This window comes from Nanorana parkeri, unplaced genomic scaffold (genome assembly GCF_000935625.1).
Source record: "Nanorana parkeri isolate BGI_ZX_2015 unplaced genomic scaffold, ASM93562v1 scaffold117, whole genome shotgun sequence".
NCBI classification, from domain to species: Eukaryota; Metazoa; Chordata; class Amphibia; order Anura; family Dicroglossidae; genus Nanorana; species Nanorana parkeri.
Genome location: NW_017306385.1, coordinates 1,135,269 through 1,155,061, shown reverse-complemented (window position 1 = coordinate 1,155,061; position 19,793 = coordinate 1,135,269). Strand labels below are relative to the sequence as shown.

Below are 19,793 nucleotides of genomic sequence, written 5' to 3'. Positions count from 1 at the left end.
TCAATTAAATTGATAATAACATATTATGAGAATAGTTGGAAACTATTCTCATTATCGGTTGGGGGTAGGAGAGAGAGAGGGAAAATAGAGAGAGAGAGAATAGAGAGAGAGAGGGAGAATAGAGAGAGGAGAGAGATTTTTTTGTTTTTTAATGCAACCAATCGATTAGTTGAAAAAAATAAATCAGGCAACTAATCGATTATGCAAATAATTGTAAGCTGCAGCCCAACAGAATCATAATGTATTTTTCTGTACTTGCAGTGTTTTTAATGAGGCAAAACAGGGAAATGTGTATGAATTGCAAAGGTGTTTTTGTTTTATTTTGCCCTGACATACAAATTCTAAAACATTTTGTTTACCAAATCATCCCTAGCGTGCTGAATGGACAATGTATAAGCAGCACACCGTGATATGCCTTCTTGTATCATCAATAATTTCCAGGAATTATATACAGCACTGTGCAGGGCAAAGCTTAACCAGCTCATGACACTGCCCCTAATAGTCCAAGTACTGCTATGCAGGAGAATAATTAAAGCAAATACAAAGACAATTTCAGGTATAGATACTAGCGGTATTTAAAATGAATGAAATTATTGTAACAAACACATGATTACTGCTGTTAAGGTCCTGATATGGGATAGAAATGTTTAAATATGTGCTGATGAATGGAATTTTCAGAGTCCTATATAAGCCATATTACACGAACAGGGCACTTACCTGCAGCATAAACTCCATACTGATGCGGTTTTCTATCAGCCTCATGACCAGGTGAGCTTTACACTGAAACATGTTGAAATACTCCCAGGACAAGGTATGAGGGTGTTTTATGGAAAAATGAAGGTGGGAAGATGGACTGAAAATACAAAACAAAAAAGCTAAAGATGTAAAATTATTCTAAAAGTGTCCATTCCATGCAGTGTGTATATGTTATAATATCTCAAATTTCAACGCAGAGAAAGACATCGGGGGGAATTGATCAAAACTGCAGCAGACAGAATCTGGAGCCAATCATGGCAACCAATCAGCTTCTCTGTTTCATTTTCAAAGCTCAAATGAACAAACTGTTGCGAGAAGCTGATTGGTTACTATGGGCACCTGCTCCAGATTCGGTCTGCCCCAGTTTTGATAAATAACCCCCATAGTAAATCAAAAAATATAAGATAACAGTCTATAGTGAGATTTTACAGATTTGCACAAATATATGTCTCTTCACTGACTTTATTAGACAAAGCTTCCTAAAGTATGAGGAAGGTATCGTGGTCCAAAAGAAGATACTCACAGGGTTTCAGTTTTTAAATGCAGTAGAATATGATTACTTTATTATCAGCTGCCCTTGACAGGCACAAGGAGAGGGACTCCCCTCCAATTAAACACAGCAGAGAAAACTCAGATACCGCAGGCTCCACACCACAGTCTGCATTTTATGAATGGGCCACAAAATACAGACTGTGGTGTGGAGTAACCTAAAGGAGTATAGCGGATAGCAGTATCTGCCCTCCCATAAAATGAACAGCTAAAAAAGGTAAACCCCAACTGGATTACATCAACTTTTAGTAATACTCTGACCTGAGACACTGACCCAGAATAAGCTTAAAAATGTTAAAACTGAACTCTGGAGAAAAGAAAGAAATTCTCCTGCAGTGGAGCTACACCCACACTGCAAGGGTTAAAAAGATTGAGCGCGCAGTGGAAGTGAGGTTATCGGCTGCGACCGGAAATTACGCCACTCGTTCCAAGCTGAGGCTTGGAACGCACCGGAAATACCTCCCGGCTCCAAACACCACTCAGCATGCCAGACGCCGCTCTGAAGCCCTGCTATCAAGCTCTCCTGCATCAAGCAAAAGAAAAGGACAAAGCCGGGGGCCTCAGGAGTCATTCTCTAGCGGAAGAAAGGAACGAAATCCCGGCAGGAAACAGTCCCCTCCGCATCACAGCAAGGCCACAGGGATGGATGATAACCCTAAAAGCAGAGCTGCACAGAGGGAGACCAGCGACCTCAAGGCCAACCGGTCAGGAAGAAAAGAACAAACGTGTCGTGGTCCTGGACGGTAGGAAACACAATCTAAACTGAGGTACGAGGGGAAGGGGAGGGGCTTTTAACTGTTTTACTAATTTTGTTTCCTGTAGAAGGTGGAGCCAATCATCTCTCAAGTTGCTGTCCTGGAAAAAGATTAGGGAAAGATTGTATATATCTATGGTACCTTAACAAACATTTTTAGTTACCTGATCCCTCGCTCCCCTGGCAGTTGGTGCTCTCCTCTTCTCCCTGACGTTCTGGGTTGTGGCAGTCCCTCAGTACCCTCGCATACCCCTGAGGGCTGCATTGCACTTGACAATATCAGAGAGCCTTAGAGAAGAGACTGCACAAATCGTATACCCAGTCGTATAGTGTTAAGGGAGCCAGCAGGAGCATGGGCTTAGATAAGTAACAGTCCTTGTCAGGGGTACCCTAGGCATACAAGGACATCTAACCCTTGCAGTGCAGGATCAGCCCCACTGCAATGGAAACGTTTACTTTTTGCCAGAGTTCAGCTTTAAAGTACTGAAGAGATGACTAGGAGGCAGGCAGCAATGGCAGCCTCCATATTTCTCTCAGTACAGGTTTACTTTAAGTTTATGACTTCCGTAGATATATTATACACACATAAATAGATGAATATTTATAACACGGACTTTTATTTTTATGTTCCCTTACTAACAAGAGCACCATTGTTCTATTCATTTTAGTATACTAGTCCTTTAAGACACAACCATGCCAATATATGGACTTAAATGGCTCTTAGTAGAGGGATTAATGGAATATTTTTCTGTTGACCTTCTTAGCTGTGAGGCAGAACTGGTGAAAGTCTGTTCTTTGGGTCAGCTATTTTGGAAAATGTCCAACGGTGACTTGTAAACAGGCGGCTATGAACAAAATGGATTATTTATGCCTTTACTATGCTGCGCAAATAAAGATTAATGTATAACTGCTGGAAAATTCATATAGGAATAACACCCTCCAGAAAGAACATCAACAGACCTCTTACTGATGGAACAGATTTGGTGGGGATCACCAGCCAAGCATTAATAATAGGTCACATCAGTTAATATTCCAGAGGTCTCGCTCCAGTCCTCCCATCCAAACTAAATATATGTAGACGCTGCTCCCCGGCCTCGCTCCAGCAACACTGTAGGTGCTGATCAGCGAGGGGTGCCCAGGAACATACAAACCTCCCAACCTCAGACCAGTGCAGATTTGTATTATTTTTTAATAATCCAGCAAAATGATTATACAATTCTCAGAGAGCTTAGAACACCAGGTAAAAACCGTGAGCACTCACAAACCAGGGGGCTTTAATTGATGGAGGTGACCAGGTCACTGTAGGTGTCAGCAAAGACTAACCAAAGTGAAAACCCGTGCGTCTCTTACACCTAGGAACAATGGCGGGGTAGAGTTGACTCATGATGAAAAGGGGCGAGAACAGAGTGTGAAGTGCCTGTGATACTGTTACTATAATGCAGCACCTAATTCCATCCTAACTACTGTCCCATTCCGTTGTTTTCTGCGGGAAGGGTTTACGCGGAAAATAACGGAATGGGATAGGAATGATCGCATTTAACAATACCAACAAATCAGTAGTACCCGATGCTCATTAACCAAGGCTGGGTCACACCAGAGGATCGGCCACAGCTCTTTAGCTAGAAAGCACTCTACGGCTAACTGACAAAGTACACAAAGGCCCCAAGGTCACATTCCAGGCAGGCCCTGTGATCTTTGGTCTAGCTGGGTCCAGGTATGGCCCTCAAGGTACTGTAGAGAAAAAAGTCTTGATTGAAGTAAAAAAAAATGCTTTTTGTTTGACAGTGTCCAAGCCCTCCTGTACGTGGCATGACACCTAATCATCTGTGAATAATTAATCCTGTATTCTTTCTTAAAGTGACACTAAACTCAGGAGTTAAACCTTTAAAACGCATCCTAGTACCTGAACTATTAACAAAAATGTATCTTATTTGTGTAACACTCAGCTGCAGATCCTCAAATCATCTCCGTGTGTGTGTTGTAAAGTAGTCACTGCTCCAAGCTGACTCCCGTGATCGACTACAATCTAACCATTTAATTTACTAATTTGTATTGGGATTGTAGTCCATCACAGGAGCGAGCTTGGAGTGGTGACTACTTTACAACACACACAGGGACCATGAGGAACAAAAGTAGCCACCCTCCAGAAGGAAGGACAGTGTCAGCACCAATTCAGAGATGATTTGAGGATCTACAGCCGAGTGATACACAAATAAGATACATTTTTGTTAATAGTTAAGCTACTTGGATGTATTTTTAAGATTTAACTCCTGAGTTTAGTGTCACTTTAACTGTAATATTTTTTGCTCATACATACATACACATTAAGAATTTATACTCATCTGAAAGAAAACGCAGTTTTGGTGGCACAACTAAAGAACTTAAAACTAAAATAGAAAACTGACATATGTGGCAATCACATTAAGAATGCTGAACACCCCTCTAAACTTACTTGTCTTTGTCCTTTCCGGCAGTGAATATCGGGTGCAGTAACACACCGCCAGTCTTCAGTTCATAGGCTACAATTGTGTCTAGCTCCTGGGAGAACACATAAAAGACAACGACACTAATTATACTCATCTTGTTCTATGCATTCACACAACACAAGCCCTCGGGATAGGACTGTGTCTGTGTTACATACTGGTAAACTGGGCAACACATAAATGGAAATGAAAATGTTCTCACTTCTTTGATCCAGTCCCGGTACTGATTTACACCAAATGTCTTCTTCATCCACAGCCCATAAATATAACCAGAGATGCCTTTGAGGACCCACTCATCAGACCTGTGAATACAAGGAGCCGCTTTAACATGAACACTAGCAAAAAGATTTTACTTTAGGCGAACTGATAATCACTGTTATTTCTTAAAACGGAATTTGCTCCTCAGTGACTAAGTTCAAAACCGAGGGGCACCGTGCTGGAGAGGGTGACGCGGCGCCGCGCTGGAGAGGGTGACCCGGCGCCGCGCTGGAGAGGGTGACCCGGCGCCGTGCTGGTGGTTTTTCCCTCCACGGGTTCTTTTTTGCTCTTTTATGCAACATCTAAGAAAGTGGGATGGGGGCCACACTGAATAAGTGGACCTTGCCCAAAGTTAATTATAAAGCATCACAATTAGTGTAAATGTATTAAAAGAAAAACAAAAACTGCACTCAGGATGCCGGGATCTTCTCTATTCAGGCGACTCATATTTAGGGATGAAACAGATCAAAGTTGCTGTTTGCCGCCTTAGGATTTTATAGAAATTCCGTCTAGCTAAATTCAGCATACCGTATAACACTACCTTCCACTTCCAGAAACAGGAAATCCAAGGTTTTCTGATTTTCTGTTGTTGGATTAAAAAGTACAACCTGAGATCAAGTTGAACTCCACGTAGATATAAAAATACAAATATATTAATTCTATATTAAAACTTTATTGAATAATATATATATATTTTTTTTTTTAATAGCAAGCCTTGATCTGCGTTGTGTTTGTCTGTATGGAGGAGACCATCTTGGTAAGGCTTTGCTTTCTCATATCAGAGCCTCCTGCAAGAACAATGAGCAGTAGTAACCAAATGTCCTGAAATATCAGTCAGATGCCTTCGATCTCACACTGCAGATATACAACCATGATGCATTGATACAGGAGTAGCACCGTCACATACCGTGAATGCGTGGGGTCTCCCTATCATTTAAGTTTTAGAATGGAGTGCCTTGACTTTTTTGACCTTTAAAGGATGCCGTGAATAAAAACAGATCAAGAAACCTTGACCTAGAGTTTAGCTGTAACAAAAGTTTTGTGATCCTAAGATACAACACATGCTGATCTAAAATCACGTTTTTTTGTGGTTTTTTTTTAACACGTAGAGTTTATTGAATATGTATAAAACAGATAGGGAAAAGGGAAGGGTTAAAATCATGTTTGCCCTAGAAAAAAAGTGTTACCACCCATAACTGAAAGGCACAGTAGGATAGAGTAATAGTTGCAGGTAACACCACAATCCCAATCACCATAAACTAGAACACGCATAGCGCCATCTAGTGAGTACTGAGGTCAATAATATTTGGAACAGAGTAGACAGGCGCTCCGATAAAGCAGCTGAACTTACCAGGACATTCGAGAAATGAAGCAGCCAAAGAACTGCTGGGCAAGAGCCTGAGCAAGACATCTTCTGGTTAGCGGGGTCTGGTCAATAATCATAGCGCTGTGAAGGAGATTTGTGCTAGGGGGAAAGAAAAAAAAAAGATAACAATAAGTCAAACTTTTTTTTTCAGCAATGGTGACCATATACAAGACAACGTTTTTCATCATCGATTATAATCAAATTAGCCGCTTAGTCGTTGCAGCCCTAACAAGTTTTGCCCAAAGTTTTCTTTAACAGCAATTAACATCTGTAGAGTATAGTCAAATATACAAATTCTGGCATATAATAAGGGAGATAGAGCTTTGCTTGCACTGGATGTAGCTAAAGCCATCAACAGCATCGAAAAATTGCTTTTTACTGCATTAAATAACTACATTTAGCCACTTTTGAGCCCCATGTATAGAACTGGTCAAGAATTACACCACACTTTAACCCTTTAACTGCCAATGACCGCACAGAATAGCACTGAGAGGGTTAAAACAAGCTTACAGCTGCAAATACCGCAGAGGGTGCTCAGGAATAGCAAGTGGCACCAAGAAAAGGTAGAGTGGTAAACAATTGAGAACAAAACCATATGCAATGGCCATGGTTTATATAAACCAGAAGTGACTAGCAGGATTAGTCGAGAAATAGAGAGCTACTGATTGAGAAAAGTTCTTTGAGGGGGATTCAGCAGACTTTTGGTTACATTGTAAGCGTCGATGGACGAATCCCCCGCTGTCAGAATACGCAACCTGAGCTAGCAGCAGATTGGCGAGGTATGCCGGACAAAACTGTCCTAGGCTAAAGCAGTCACATCAGTACAGTGAAAATGTGACAGTGGACAAGGAGACTGCTATAGAACACACACAAGAAAGTCAATTCAGTGGTAAATAAAAAGAATACAGCGGCTGCTCTAAAACAAATAGTACATGAAATAGAATATATGTGTCAATTTTCAAACACCTACCTAAAGATACTCATAGATGCATAGGCTGTGACTTCCATGTAAGCTTCATCGACAAACACCGTCTTGAAGCAGGAATACGGGTAGCGGCAGGTGAGGATCTCCTCATAAAACTCAAACACCTCATGGAGGTAGGAGGTTGTGTGCTTCAGAAGAGGCAGCAGCTGAGGCAGGCAAAAGTGAGTCACCTGATAAAAGGAAATCACAACAGTGAAGTCAATAAGGGTAAGGGGCAGCTCACAGATGACCTTCCACCAATCTGACAAAATTAGAATTTTAGCACTGCAATGAACTTTAGCACATTACAATAAAAAAATATATTATTTACAGGTCTATGTAGTTCACCCAATATCTTGCTTGCAGCTAAAGCTTTCCTCCTGCCTTGCTTCTCCCACGCCGTCATTTTTAATCGGTATTGGTATCCAGCTGTTACCTGCGCCCCAAGATGCCGCGCAGCTAGATCCCACACATGCGCACAAAGAGAAAGCTGGCCATCATTAGTTGTTGCCATGATTTCAGCATTGCCAGTGGAGGGTTGCATTATGACGGTATGGCAACAAGTACACAAGTTGCAGGGAGAACAGGTAAATCTCGCAATAGTTCAAAGTTAATGCCTGCAGCCTTCTGGGCTATACAACGTAGATAGCCCGGGAGGCTGGGGGGGCCCAGGATATGCAAGTCTCACCTAGGCAGGAAATGAGAAAGCAGGTCAGTGGAAGAGCTTCCAAAAAGGTACGGTAGCATTTTTCTAATATATAATGGAGAGGAATAACGCAGAGGAACAAAGTGCACTTATGCTTTTTGCCGCCTTTCCCTGACCTAACTCACCCTCCCTCTCCATGGACACATACTCGATGTGACAGCTCCGGTCCTACTGATTATGTACATCCAGCACTGCAAGTCTCACTCTCCTGGCCATGCCTGGGCATTACAACCCCATCAACTTCTACGGGACCGTTTCCAGCCTTAGGATACAACCCCATAGAAGTCTATGGGGCATTAATGGCAGGTGAAGCCAGTACAGGAAAGACTTGCCCCGCTAGATGCAAATAAACAGCAGAACCATGGCCGTTTGATCAAGGTAAGTATGCATCCATTGGGGGGGGGAGGGGGATAGGTTAGGTCTGGTGCTTAAAATATAAAATAACTTTGTTTATAAGTGCACATATCCTTTAAGAGCCATGTTATCCAATCTTGGCTCGCAGCACAATCATTGACTAAAAAAGATAAAAAAATTATTACTAAAACAAACTTTTTGCGAGGCTACAACTAAGAAACTTCTCATTCACAAGTGAGAGAGAATGGAAAAAGGCAACATAATGAACAGCACATGGGTGGTGGGGTGCTGCAGTACAGGTGCATTGCCTGCTTCTGTAATAGTGTTGGGGTGCCATTCAAAATGATAGGAAATGCTGTTCATGAGTTTTGGTAGCATACAGTAAAGCGCCAGTTTTCATCACACATTACTGCAAAGCAAACATGTGATTGTCAAACAGCTGTAGCAGGTATTCAAGGTTTTACAGTACAAAAACAGTATATCAACAGGTCATGCAGCATATTCATACCTCATGCATGTAAGGATCCACCAGAATCTCAAAAGGGCCAACAGCCAGGGAAATGTTAGGAGATGCAGTCGGAATAGGCAGGGTATAGTGGAAGGTCTTCTTTCTCATGTCAGGGGTGTAAATCGTTTCTACAAGATCACCATTGGACACGGCCACCATGGAGGCATCGACTGTGAACTCCAGCTTCCATGTGCATAGCTCTGAATAGGAGTCCACACACGGGAACCAGAACCTAAAAGGAGAACAGAATGCTCAGAATTCAATCCATGAGACTGACAGCATAACAGACTTTATGGGACACAATGTTGTATTTTAGAACCTTGGGCCAATATATTTTGTAATGCCTTTGTAAAACTGGAGTTCGGTTTTAAAAAAATGTGCATTTATGTACTCATCGTAAAATCTGGAATTTCACTGAGGGACACAGGATTCAGAGACCATTGATTTGTACTGCTGTCTACAACACTGCGTGTTCCTTCATGTCAAAGGGGACTTGTCCGCAGGGTTAGGGGATTTGGAGGCCCATTGTTTGCGGTTGAACTGGGCTTCTCTCTTGGGTCAGAAGACTTGGGATAGAATCTTCAAACATTTATGTAACACTGTAGGTGGGACACTGCCGGACCAACAGTGGGAATGGCCCACTTCTTAATAAAGGTATTCGGCTACAAAACATTTGAAAGGTGTGAACAGTTAACCAGGAGTTTCCCAGTATCTGTACAAGCCCTCTGGAAGTAGCGTGTACATAATATTTTTGAAATCCTTAGGGCCTTGGAAGGGATACTACACAGCACCTAGATAAGCTCAAGGCTGTTCTTTCATATTTAAGGTGGTAGTCACCGCAACCATAAGAGCTGAAATGGTCTCTCATGGGAGTTATTGGGGGCTATCAATGATTTCTGAGATTCTTCCTCAGATAGAGACTCTGGAGCCAAAGGCTCAGAGGCCGCAGGCAGGTCAGATGATGGTTCTCTAGGGGAAGGCATTGGGATACGCCACAGCCAGAGTCAGCAATCAAAGTTGCAATTTTTTCTATTAAATCCTGCATACCTGCGGTGATATCCACCCAAGACTGGCGGTCCTACCTGACGAAGCTAAGGAAGACAAAGAGAAATGTAGGAACTGAGCAGGGGATGGCGTTCTTGGCTGCCAGTGTCAGGCCCTTGAGAGCCGAGGAGGGACTTAGCGGGACTGTGCCCCATGTGTTTGGGATCCCAAATGTAGCACTGCTAGTCAGGGGACATTATCTCAGAATACAAGGTAAAGCCTACATGGAGACATCTTGGCTACTGTAGGCAGCAGCAAGAACAAACCTAGGTGGAACCATTTAAATGGCAGAAACACGAGTGCAGAGTGTGTGTGCGTGACACTCCACCTAGTGGTGCAGCACTTAGTCCTAAAGCGTTTTAACCCTTTTCTGTGAAAAAAAAAAACAACGATAAGGATAATAATGGCACCCAATGTTCTAAAAAACGAAGTGTCTCCTAATGCTGGGCACACACAGCCTGCCCACAAAGTGAGTCTTCAAGGTCAGACTCGGCAGCGATATGGCTCTGGACCTAGAAAGCACTCCACAGCTACTGTAACACAGTACACAAAAATGCCACAATGTGGATTCCAGTACTCAAAAGGTCACATTCCAAGAAACCCCCCCTAATCTTCAGTCCAGCAGGATCAGGGTACAGCCTTCAAAGTTATTGTGAAGGAAACATTGTTCAACATAACTGCATAGGTCCCAGTTCACACTTGTGCATTGCATGAATGTGAGCCAAGCTGTGCACATTGGGCGAGTTCACGCAGCTTGCTAAAAACGTGTGATGCACTTGTGGTACCATTACTTGTTAATGGCACTCCAAACGCTGCCATTAAAACATGGGCCAAACGCACATAAACATGTCAAAAAAACGCGTTAGGCTTACAGCTCAAACTGCTGCATGAGCTTCTTTGCCTTATGTTTTTGCATGTGCGGCAGCCCACTGAAACAAAATGGGTTCATGCACGGCAAATGCACACGTGGCAAGTGCATGCCAAGTGTGAACAGGATTTTAAGAGACCAGCTCAAGTAGCATGTAGACAAGGCTTGATTAAAGAAAAAAATCTTGGAAAATGGCTAGTAGAAACAGTTAAACTTTTCTCAGTAGAAAAAAGAAAGGCATCCATCCTCTTAGGACAGTAGCAAAAATGGCATGCTAGTAGGAAGGATTGTACCAGGCCGGTCACTGGTTTTTGTTTGCTAGTGTCCAAACCATCATGTAGGAGGCAGTATAACCCAATTGTTTCTAAATCCTATGCCCCTCAAACAACGAGAAAAAATTCAATTTCAACGTAAAGCCAGCTATACAGACCATGGCTTACCTGGTGGAATTCTGGTATCCGTAGGAAAACACATGAGCCCCTCTTTCCGCCATACTGCCCTCCACATTAGGAACAACAAAATGAAGGCCACCCTTTGGCTGGTCCAGGGAGAATTCAATAAACACCTTCAGCACCTTTAACTCTGTAACAACCAACGGAATACAAATAAATAAAAAAAATGTCACGCACCTAATAAAACAGCAAATAAATTGTATTTTAGATTACCATCAACATGTTTCCACAGTTCTGATGGCACTTTGATGCAGAGTTCCCCATTTCCAGCATCAGGGTCAACTGCACTGACAGCTGCTGCATATGCATTGGAAAAATAATTCAGATTTCGTCTAAGAGAAAAGAAAAAACACAAAACCGAGTAAAAATTAGATTAAAAAAATTAAATGTATTAAATAAATTAATAAAATATATGTAATGCTTTATTTATATAGTTCATTGCATTTGGCAGAGTAAATAAAATAGTAACAGCAGCCCACAACTTCACACTTGTGCATTGCGTGAATGTGACACCGACACACACAATGTAGGCCTAATTTTGGTCAGAAGCCATTTAATCTACTACTATATTTTTAGATTGTGGGAGGATACCGGAGCTGGCCGAGGAATCCTACAGAAACATGGGAAGAGAATACAAACGCCAAGCAGACAGAATGTCTAAATATAAAAGTGGATCCAGGACTAGAGTACTGCAAAAACATTAACCCCATATTAAAGTAAGATATCTCTATGAAGGTGAGAGTGTAAAATATTTGTCTCTTTCTGGGACAAAGAAAACGCCCCAGTACCCAGTAAAATTTTAGCAACTGCCTCAGGGGCAATGTTTACATGGAATACAGAACAGTGCCGCATCTCCTCCTCTTGTCCTGACCTGTAAACCAGGCACATTAACCACAGCTATATCGCTACTTTTCAAAGAAAAACATTTTAGAGCACCTTTCACATGGGTGGTCCAATCAGGTCCGCCTGTTTTTTTCAGCGGACCCGACTGGATGCTCAAGGTAAGGTTATGGGCAGCTGTGTGTAAATGGATGGGCGTCTGTTTACGCCCAGTTACCCGCGACTCCGGGCAAAGTCTGGAAAAACAGACAGATCAGAGATCCATTTTGCCAGACCTGACCGTGCCCGATCCTGGGTAATCTGATCTAAACGCACACATGTCCCATTTATATCCGATTCTCCATAGACCGAGATTGGGTCCGGTCATTTTCAGCTTTTTTCCTTTCTCGCAAGGAGGAAGGAAGGAAAAAACTGGAGAGACATGGATGTCACAGCGGTGACATCCAATCTGTACTGCTCTGATCAGGAGGAGATCCATGCATGTATCTCCTCATGATCAGCCTGTGTGAAAGGGACCTTATAAAGCTCAATAGTCCGCTTTCTGCTTCACGACTAAAACAAGCGAGGACACATTCATTTTAATAATGCCGCAAAAAAGAGAATGGAGGGAAGAAGGATACTGGACATGCAACATGAAAAATGCTGGCAAATTACCCCCATATCTTTCCAAGAAAACCCATTAGACATTCATTTATTTATTACAATTTTACGCAGCGCTTTTCACATACTGAACATTTGCATCAGCCCATGTACTTACAATCTAAGGTCCCTATCATACATACATACATACATACATGCATACATACATACAGGTCCGATCTAGATTAACCTTCCAGCATGTCTTTGGAGTGTGGGAGGAAACCGGAGTACCTGATGGAAACCCACTCAAGTACAAGGAGTACATGCAAACTTTATGTAGACAGCGTGCTGACCGGGATCCGAATCAGAGACTTCTGCAAGGCAGAACCGCTAATCACTAAGCCACTGTGTTATACATAACAGGCCACTGTAAGTCAACATTGACTCAATGAATCCAGAGAGGACTGATAATACACAAGAATATTTTTGAAGTTAAGAAACTCATATCCATAAATTAGTGCTCTAAAAAAAACAAATATTATTGAGCTGAACATTCATTCAGCTATGAAAGATCATTCATGAAAAAGAACATTAACAGATGACAGACAAAAGTCATTCTGAAGAGCAGATTGTTTTTGGCCACTTTCCTTGGCTGAAAATTATGTTTTACGTGTCTATGTTTCTATTATCATATAGTTATAGGGAGTACATAGCTCCTGCTACTGGTGGCATCATCTCAATCTCACCTTCTACGCTCACAGGTGTATGTTGCAGATACGTCATGTTTTCAGCAGAGAATGAAGTTTGCGGTTTATGTAAAGATGGTTCTTGTGAAGACAGTTTCACATCTGGCGAGCACTATCCTATGTCTATGGGTGGCTTTACACCACTGTAATGAGTGTTTTCTTTAATCCAACATCCTTTTCCGAGTAGCTGGCCCCCTCCACACTTTCCAGGCATCTCATGCAAGCAGAGAAATGATTGAGGGAGTCAGTACACCGATATTGTGCGCTGTGACACAGCTTTAGTGTGCTGCTGCTGGCAGAAAGCCGTGGCCTTGGCACCGTCACTGTCCCCTCAATCCTTCTATAAAAGGCTGGACTATTGATGTAAGTGTTTGGGTAAATTTGTTATGGAACCCTGAGGCCTGGTATAAATCCAACAAAGTGAGCACATTATAAATGAATTCTCAGAAGAAGGTCACTCTTACAATTTAGATTTTACCGGCTTTAAAGGGGACCAGTCACGTTACACAGTTATATGAACAATCATACAATCTGAGTTTAGTCTGAAAAATACACAGTTTTTGTTATTTTTTATTTTTCAGCTCTGCTTTTAGATTTGGGACATTGAAGAACTCCAGGCAAAACTTTTATTAACCCTTGCAGTAGGGCTACCCCTGCATGTTTTCATCTAGGTCCAAAAATAAAAAGTAAAAACACACCTGAACTAGTGAGCCGATCCTTCCAGCCTTGCTCCCCTCCGTTACAGTGGTCTAAGGATCCCCAAGTCATCACATCCAATACACCATGTACTGGACGTGATGATGCCGAGACACATACCATCGCTGTAGTGGAGGAGCCAGGCTGGAGGGAGCGCTGTGACAGCTGAGATCGGGTGAATATAGCTTTTTTTATTTTAACATCTAGACGAAAACGAGCAGTTAACCCTTGCAGTGCAGGGGTAGTTAATGAAAGTTTAATAAAAAGGAATCATCAAGCCCCAAGTTCAGTAAGGAAGCTGCCAATGTCTCTGCTAATAGAATCATAGGAACAATATAATTCTGCACAGAGTCCTCCATCAAATCAATTATTATAGAGCCCCCTGGTGTCCAGCTTGTGCCCTCTTGTACTTGCTGAATGGTCGTTGGACCCCACCATACAGGCAGTATATGCCTGACCTTGATGCCTACAAGTAGTAAGTAGAACACTACAGGGGAATATTCATTAAGGACCCATTCACACCTAAGCGTAGTATTAATTGGACCACACCATGAAATTAACACACATTATCACACAATGCACCTAGCATGCATTACCTTGCGCTAAGTGCATTGCATTGCTATTCATTTGAATGGCACCCCAACAAATCTCCAGGGTGCTGCGTGCCGCAATGCAGCACAACACTCGGTACAGCAATACTGTGCAATGCACTGGAAAATAGTGCATACTCTACTTTTTTGCCACAATGCAAGGTATGTTGCAGCCCATGGCAAACATGAAGTGTGAATGGGCCTTAAACTGAATTCTGCTACTTTTTTTATTTTATTTGTAATTCCTTTCACACTTACTTTATTTCTCTAACATTTTATATTGGATCTTACTTGGACAAATAGCCAAAATGGTGCCAGCAAATTTTAAAATGAATTACATTACAGATCACTGCCATTACATTCTCTGTAATGGCAGTGATCTCTAGCAGTCTCTTGCAACAAGTCCCCGTCTCTGATAGTTTCGTACAGCAGGTTACTAGTATGTAACTATGTCTGTAGCATGTTGGCAAGCTTTCACAATATCTTGTAGCATGCCCATAGTCTCTGACCATCTACTGTAGAATGTCCAGTCTCTAATTATTTTCTGCAACATTACAAGCACTCTACATTATGTGTGGCCCTTTGGTGATGTCAGGGGCTGCATATACAGTTTTGCCCTTCACTGCTCTATAAGATCCAGGATTAGGCATCCTGCTCCGACGAAAGTGGAGGGAGGTCTAAAGGTAAAATATTGATCTGTCTACCATTGTAACTTTGGTAATCAAGTCAATAAACTTCTGTAATGGTCCTCATCCACTCCATGTTTCTTTGTCACTCCTCTCTAGTCAAATATTTCACCAGGTGAGGACAACATCAAAGCTGATGTAAAGCTGGCCACACAATGTTCTAGTTTCTTCGTTTATCCCGCGGGCTGAACAAAAAGAAAAATAGAACAGGTTCCTCCATCAATGCTTAATAGTGTTGATGGAGGAATCCCCCGCTGTTTTTCTTCATATCCCGGCAATGGCCACTGTCAGAACACGTGAACAGTGTTTGTAGCCGATTGGCTGAAAAGAACTGTGTGTTTGAAGATTTTCTGACCGGCTCCTTCGCTCAGCTGATCGAGGGACACCGGCTGGAAGGGCGACGACAGCGGCACCCACTGTGCGAATTTCCGCCGGTTCATGATGCAGTCTGAGGATGTTTAAATATTGCAGCTGCAGAATATACTTTACACATAGAAAGCAAAGTCAAAACCTGACAATTAGGGATGCACCGATACCGGTTTTTCGGTATCGAGTACGAGTACCGATATTTTTTTCCCAGTACTTGCCGATACCAAATGCCGATACCAAATGTCCCATTAAGGAAGCCAGGCAGCGGGTAAAGACTCGCTGCCTGGCTTCCCGAATTAGCAGGGAGACCATGCCCATGCTTCTCATCACTAGACAAGAAAGCATGGAGCTCGCTTTCTGGCCAATCAGGAAGCTGGGCGCCGTGTAATGACGCTGCACCCGGCTTCCTGATTGGCCGGGAAGCCGGCTCCATGCTCCCTCGTCATGAGGGAGCATGAAGCCATTTTCCTGGCTAACCAGAAAGCCGGGAGCCGCATCATTACACAGCACTTGGCTAACTGATTGGCCAGCTTCCCGACCAATCAGGAACCCGGGCAGCGAGTCATTACACGCTGCCCGGCTTCCTGATTGGCTGGGAAGCCGGCTCCATGCTCTCTCGTCACAAGTGACGAAGGAGCATAGAGCCGGCTTCCCGGCCAATCAGGAAGCCGGGTAGTGTGTAATGACTCGCTGCCCGGCTTCCTGATACCGGAAGTATCGGGCTAGGCCTCGGAGCATTTGGGCAAGTACGAGTACTCACCCAAATGCTCGGCATCGGCACTGGTGCATCCCTACTGAAAATGGTACTAGAGGCAAGTTTTTTGTTTTTTTTTAAGGTAGATGCCAACCCTAAGTGAGATTTAGTAACTGTTAATAAAGCACTTGTTTTTCCTTTTTTCATCTTCTGTTTACTACAGAACGCCTCCTCCATACTATGGAAATGAGGAGAAGACGTGGTTCTTCTGTAGTCCTAACACACTTCCTGTCCTAGGGTGAGAATGACGTTACTCCAAACGTACAGCACAGTAAGAGTTTGTTGTCACCCAAGGACAGGAATTGTGTTAATGGCAGGATCACCAGGTGAAAATTAATAAAAGGAGTGCAATATACAGTATTACACATTTGTTCTTGGGTTTAGATACACTTTAAAGTCTCCAGATACTATTTTCAATGGTCCAGATTTCCTTGCACAAGCCAACCCTCTGGTATTTATCAGGAAGGATTATTATGACTGAGAAGAAAACACTGTAGCACTCACTGTTTGGATTCATGGTGACAGACTTCCAGCGTGGGGTCATTGTATATGAACGCAGCCTCCAGGTCATTCACCTTCACTCGGTATATTCTGCACTGTTTACTGTTCAGCTTGATTCTGTTTAGATTGGCCACTGTGGGGAATATTGTTAACTCCACAAATCCCTATAGAAAGACGCACAACCAATTAGCAACATTTACCACAAAGTAACGAAATTACTAAACAAAGACAGTAGTCACTCCAAAAATGCACTTCCCAAAGACAGTAGTCATGAATGAAAAAAATGTTTGCTGGAAACGAACAAAATGCACGTATCCTTTTTGCGCATTTCCCCTGACCCACCCTTCCCCTCCATACCAGTACCGCAAGTGTTCACTGTCCTGGAAAGCATCTATGCAGTAGTGCCCTATAGAGTTCTATGGTGCTGTGTCCTTAGGCCAGAGAAACTCAGAGACGGTCTCATAGAAGTCTCTGCGCCTGTAAAGCGAATGTGCTGCCAGGACAGTGAAGACGTGTGGCTGTGGATGTAATCAAACAGTAGGACAGCAGCCAACAGCTCAAGGCAAGTATGCATCTGTACAGGGGGAGGGTGGGTTATGTTAGATCAAGAGAAGGGGGGAAAAAAAGATAAGTGCACTTAGTTTTGTAGTGCATTAACTTAGTAATGTAAACAATGTTTATTATTTAACCTCTTGCCACTGACTCCCGATGGCCCTTCAAGGGGACCTTAAAGTGACGCTTAACTCAGGAGTTAAATCTTAAAAGGAGAATTATGAGGTGAGTGATTTTCACTCAGCCTCATAATCTGAGCCGACCTGTGACAATGAAACTGTCACAGGTCGGCTCAGTAGATCGGGAAGTGAGCGAACACATACCGGCGCTCGCTCACTTCTCGATATACCCCTGCAGAGAGCCGTGACTGCCACTAATGGTTCCCTGCAGGGATTCCCCCCCTCCCCTGAAAGCACACACATTTCACATTCTGTTTGCCTGAAGAAGGAACCGCTGTTGTTCCGAAACGTCGCTATATGATGTGATAGCAATCGAGTCAATAAACCGTTTTTGACTTGAAATTCTATTGGAGTGCGAGTGACTTTATACATACACTGACACACAAATAAGATACATTTTTGTTATTAGTTAGGGTACTTAAATGCATTTTTAAGATTTAACTCCTGAGCTTAGTGTCACTTTAGGCCCCATTCACACCAGGGCTGAAACGCATGCAAATCAAAATCCCATGTATTCCTATAGGGGCCGTTCACGCAAAAGCGCTGAATTGCGCTTACAAATACGCCCGTTGTTTATCCATGAGCTTCTTTTGTGGCGCTTTTCAGCTCGTTTTGGTCCATAGACTTCAATGGAAACGCGCCAATCAGCGCGTTTTTGCCCTTTTTCGTGCATTTTTGCTTTTCATTGGACTACTGAAAATGAGCCTTAAACCGCTCTTACATATGAACAGAAAATGCCTGCAAAATGCGCTGAAATGCACATAAGAAACATGCAATAAAAAAAAAAAACGCTGTCGCCCTGGTGTGAATGGGGTCTTAACGATGGGAGTTAGAGTTGGCATTAGCAATCATGTGACGACTGTGACTTGCTGTAATTCCAAAAGATGTCACCAGCACTCAAAAAGTAGATTCAATATATTTTAATGACAACGGTGATTCAAAATCACAAGTACTTTCGGGGCCACGTTGGGTCCCCGTCATCAGGCTCAGAACCTGAGCCTGATGACGGGGACCCAACGTGGCCCCGAAAGTACTTGTGATTTTGAATGACCGTTGTCATTAAAATATATTGAATCTACTTTTGGAGTGCTGGTGACATCTTTTGGAATTACTACTTGACTACACGGTGCCTCCGTGGTCGCTACAAGCACCCTATTACAGACATCATCTCCTAGGAGATCCGGTAAGGAGTGCAGGAAGATACACACAATTTTAGACTGTGACTTGCTGTCACATGATTGGAAGCCCGTCCCACTGGCTCCCATTACCAAATAGTAACAGGCAGCTGTTGGTTACATCTTGGTCACTGTGCTGGGAGTGTGATCACTAGCAGGCTGGCTGACACATATATGCGCACAGCTGGCGTTTATGCCCACCAGGGTGACGCATATATCCGTTACGCTGGTGGGAAGGTGTTAAATATATACAGTTTGTCAATTTACATTAGCACAGGGTACGTTTTGCTCCTTATATATGCACGCTTTGCTTCCTCATTACTGATGCACATGTTTTCTGTAACTATGCGAATCTGTCAGTCTTCTGAGACCCATAAGGGAAAGAACGGTGCACGTTTAATTATTTTCTTCATTCCAGAGAGTTGGCGGCTCGTTCTAATTCATGGGCTTGCTGAGCAGAATGTCCCAGAGCACCAAGGTGAGGAGACTGGGCCCCAAACCATCCGGCTCCGCACATTTTTTTACAGTTTAAATTGAACAATTTGGTTTTTGGGTTTCAGGGGGAAAAAAATTATAAACCTGACAGCCACTGAAGAACATTGTACTGTAACAGGAGACACAAGAGAAATGACTTACAATGACAGACTTCCTCTGAAAATTGATGTTGCTGATGCAGACTACCTGGTGAGTCGTATAGAGAGAAGAAAAAACAAAATGATTCTCACATTACAATGACATGACTGAAATGTTACAATGGCAACTGTGAGGAGGAACCGTCGGATACAGGCAGGCTGGTGTGAATGCACAATCATGTGTACAGATGGATGGATAAGAGTCTATATACACATTATACAGGTAAATACAACTAAGAAGGATCTATACACACACTATATCAGGTATTAATAAGTGGAGATAATATACACAGTGTCCAGATCTGTATGTATAGCGCACAATATACGCAGTACACAGACAGGTAAGTAAATACGAGTGGAGCCCATATACACAGTACCCAGGTAGGTGGGTGTGTGTGTGTGTGTGTGTGTGTGTGTGTGTGTGTGTGAGAT

At 42.8% G+C, this 19,793-nt stretch overlaps 1 protein-coding gene across 1 annotated transcript in view; it reads right to left on the bottom strand.

Annotated features, from left to right (window-relative positions):
* Positions 1–19,793, bottom strand: part of TAF2 (TATA-box binding protein associated factor 2) — an 80,304-nt gene that overhangs the window by 59,378 nt on the left and 1,133 nt on the right. Inside the window, exons 2-11 of the mRNA XM_018553348.1 lie at positions 19,366–19,420; positions 16,827–16,987; positions 11,276–11,394; positions 11,051–11,192; positions 8,699–8,930; positions 7,137–7,321; positions 6,152–6,265; positions 4,745–4,844; positions 4,512–4,597; positions 718–853 (exon numbers count right to left, since the gene is read on the bottom strand). Coding sequence (XP_018408850.1) covers positions 718–853; positions 4,512–4,597; positions 4,745–4,844; positions 6,152–6,265; positions 7,137–7,321; positions 8,699–8,930; positions 11,051–11,192; positions 11,276–11,394; positions 16,827–16,987; positions 19,366–19,420 — 1,330 coding nt within the window. The remainder of the gene's footprint in view (positions 1–717; positions 854–4,511; positions 4,598–4,744; positions 4,845–6,151; positions 6,266–7,136; positions 7,322–8,698; positions 8,931–11,050; positions 11,193–11,275; positions 11,395–16,826; positions 16,988–19,365; positions 19,421–19,793) is intronic.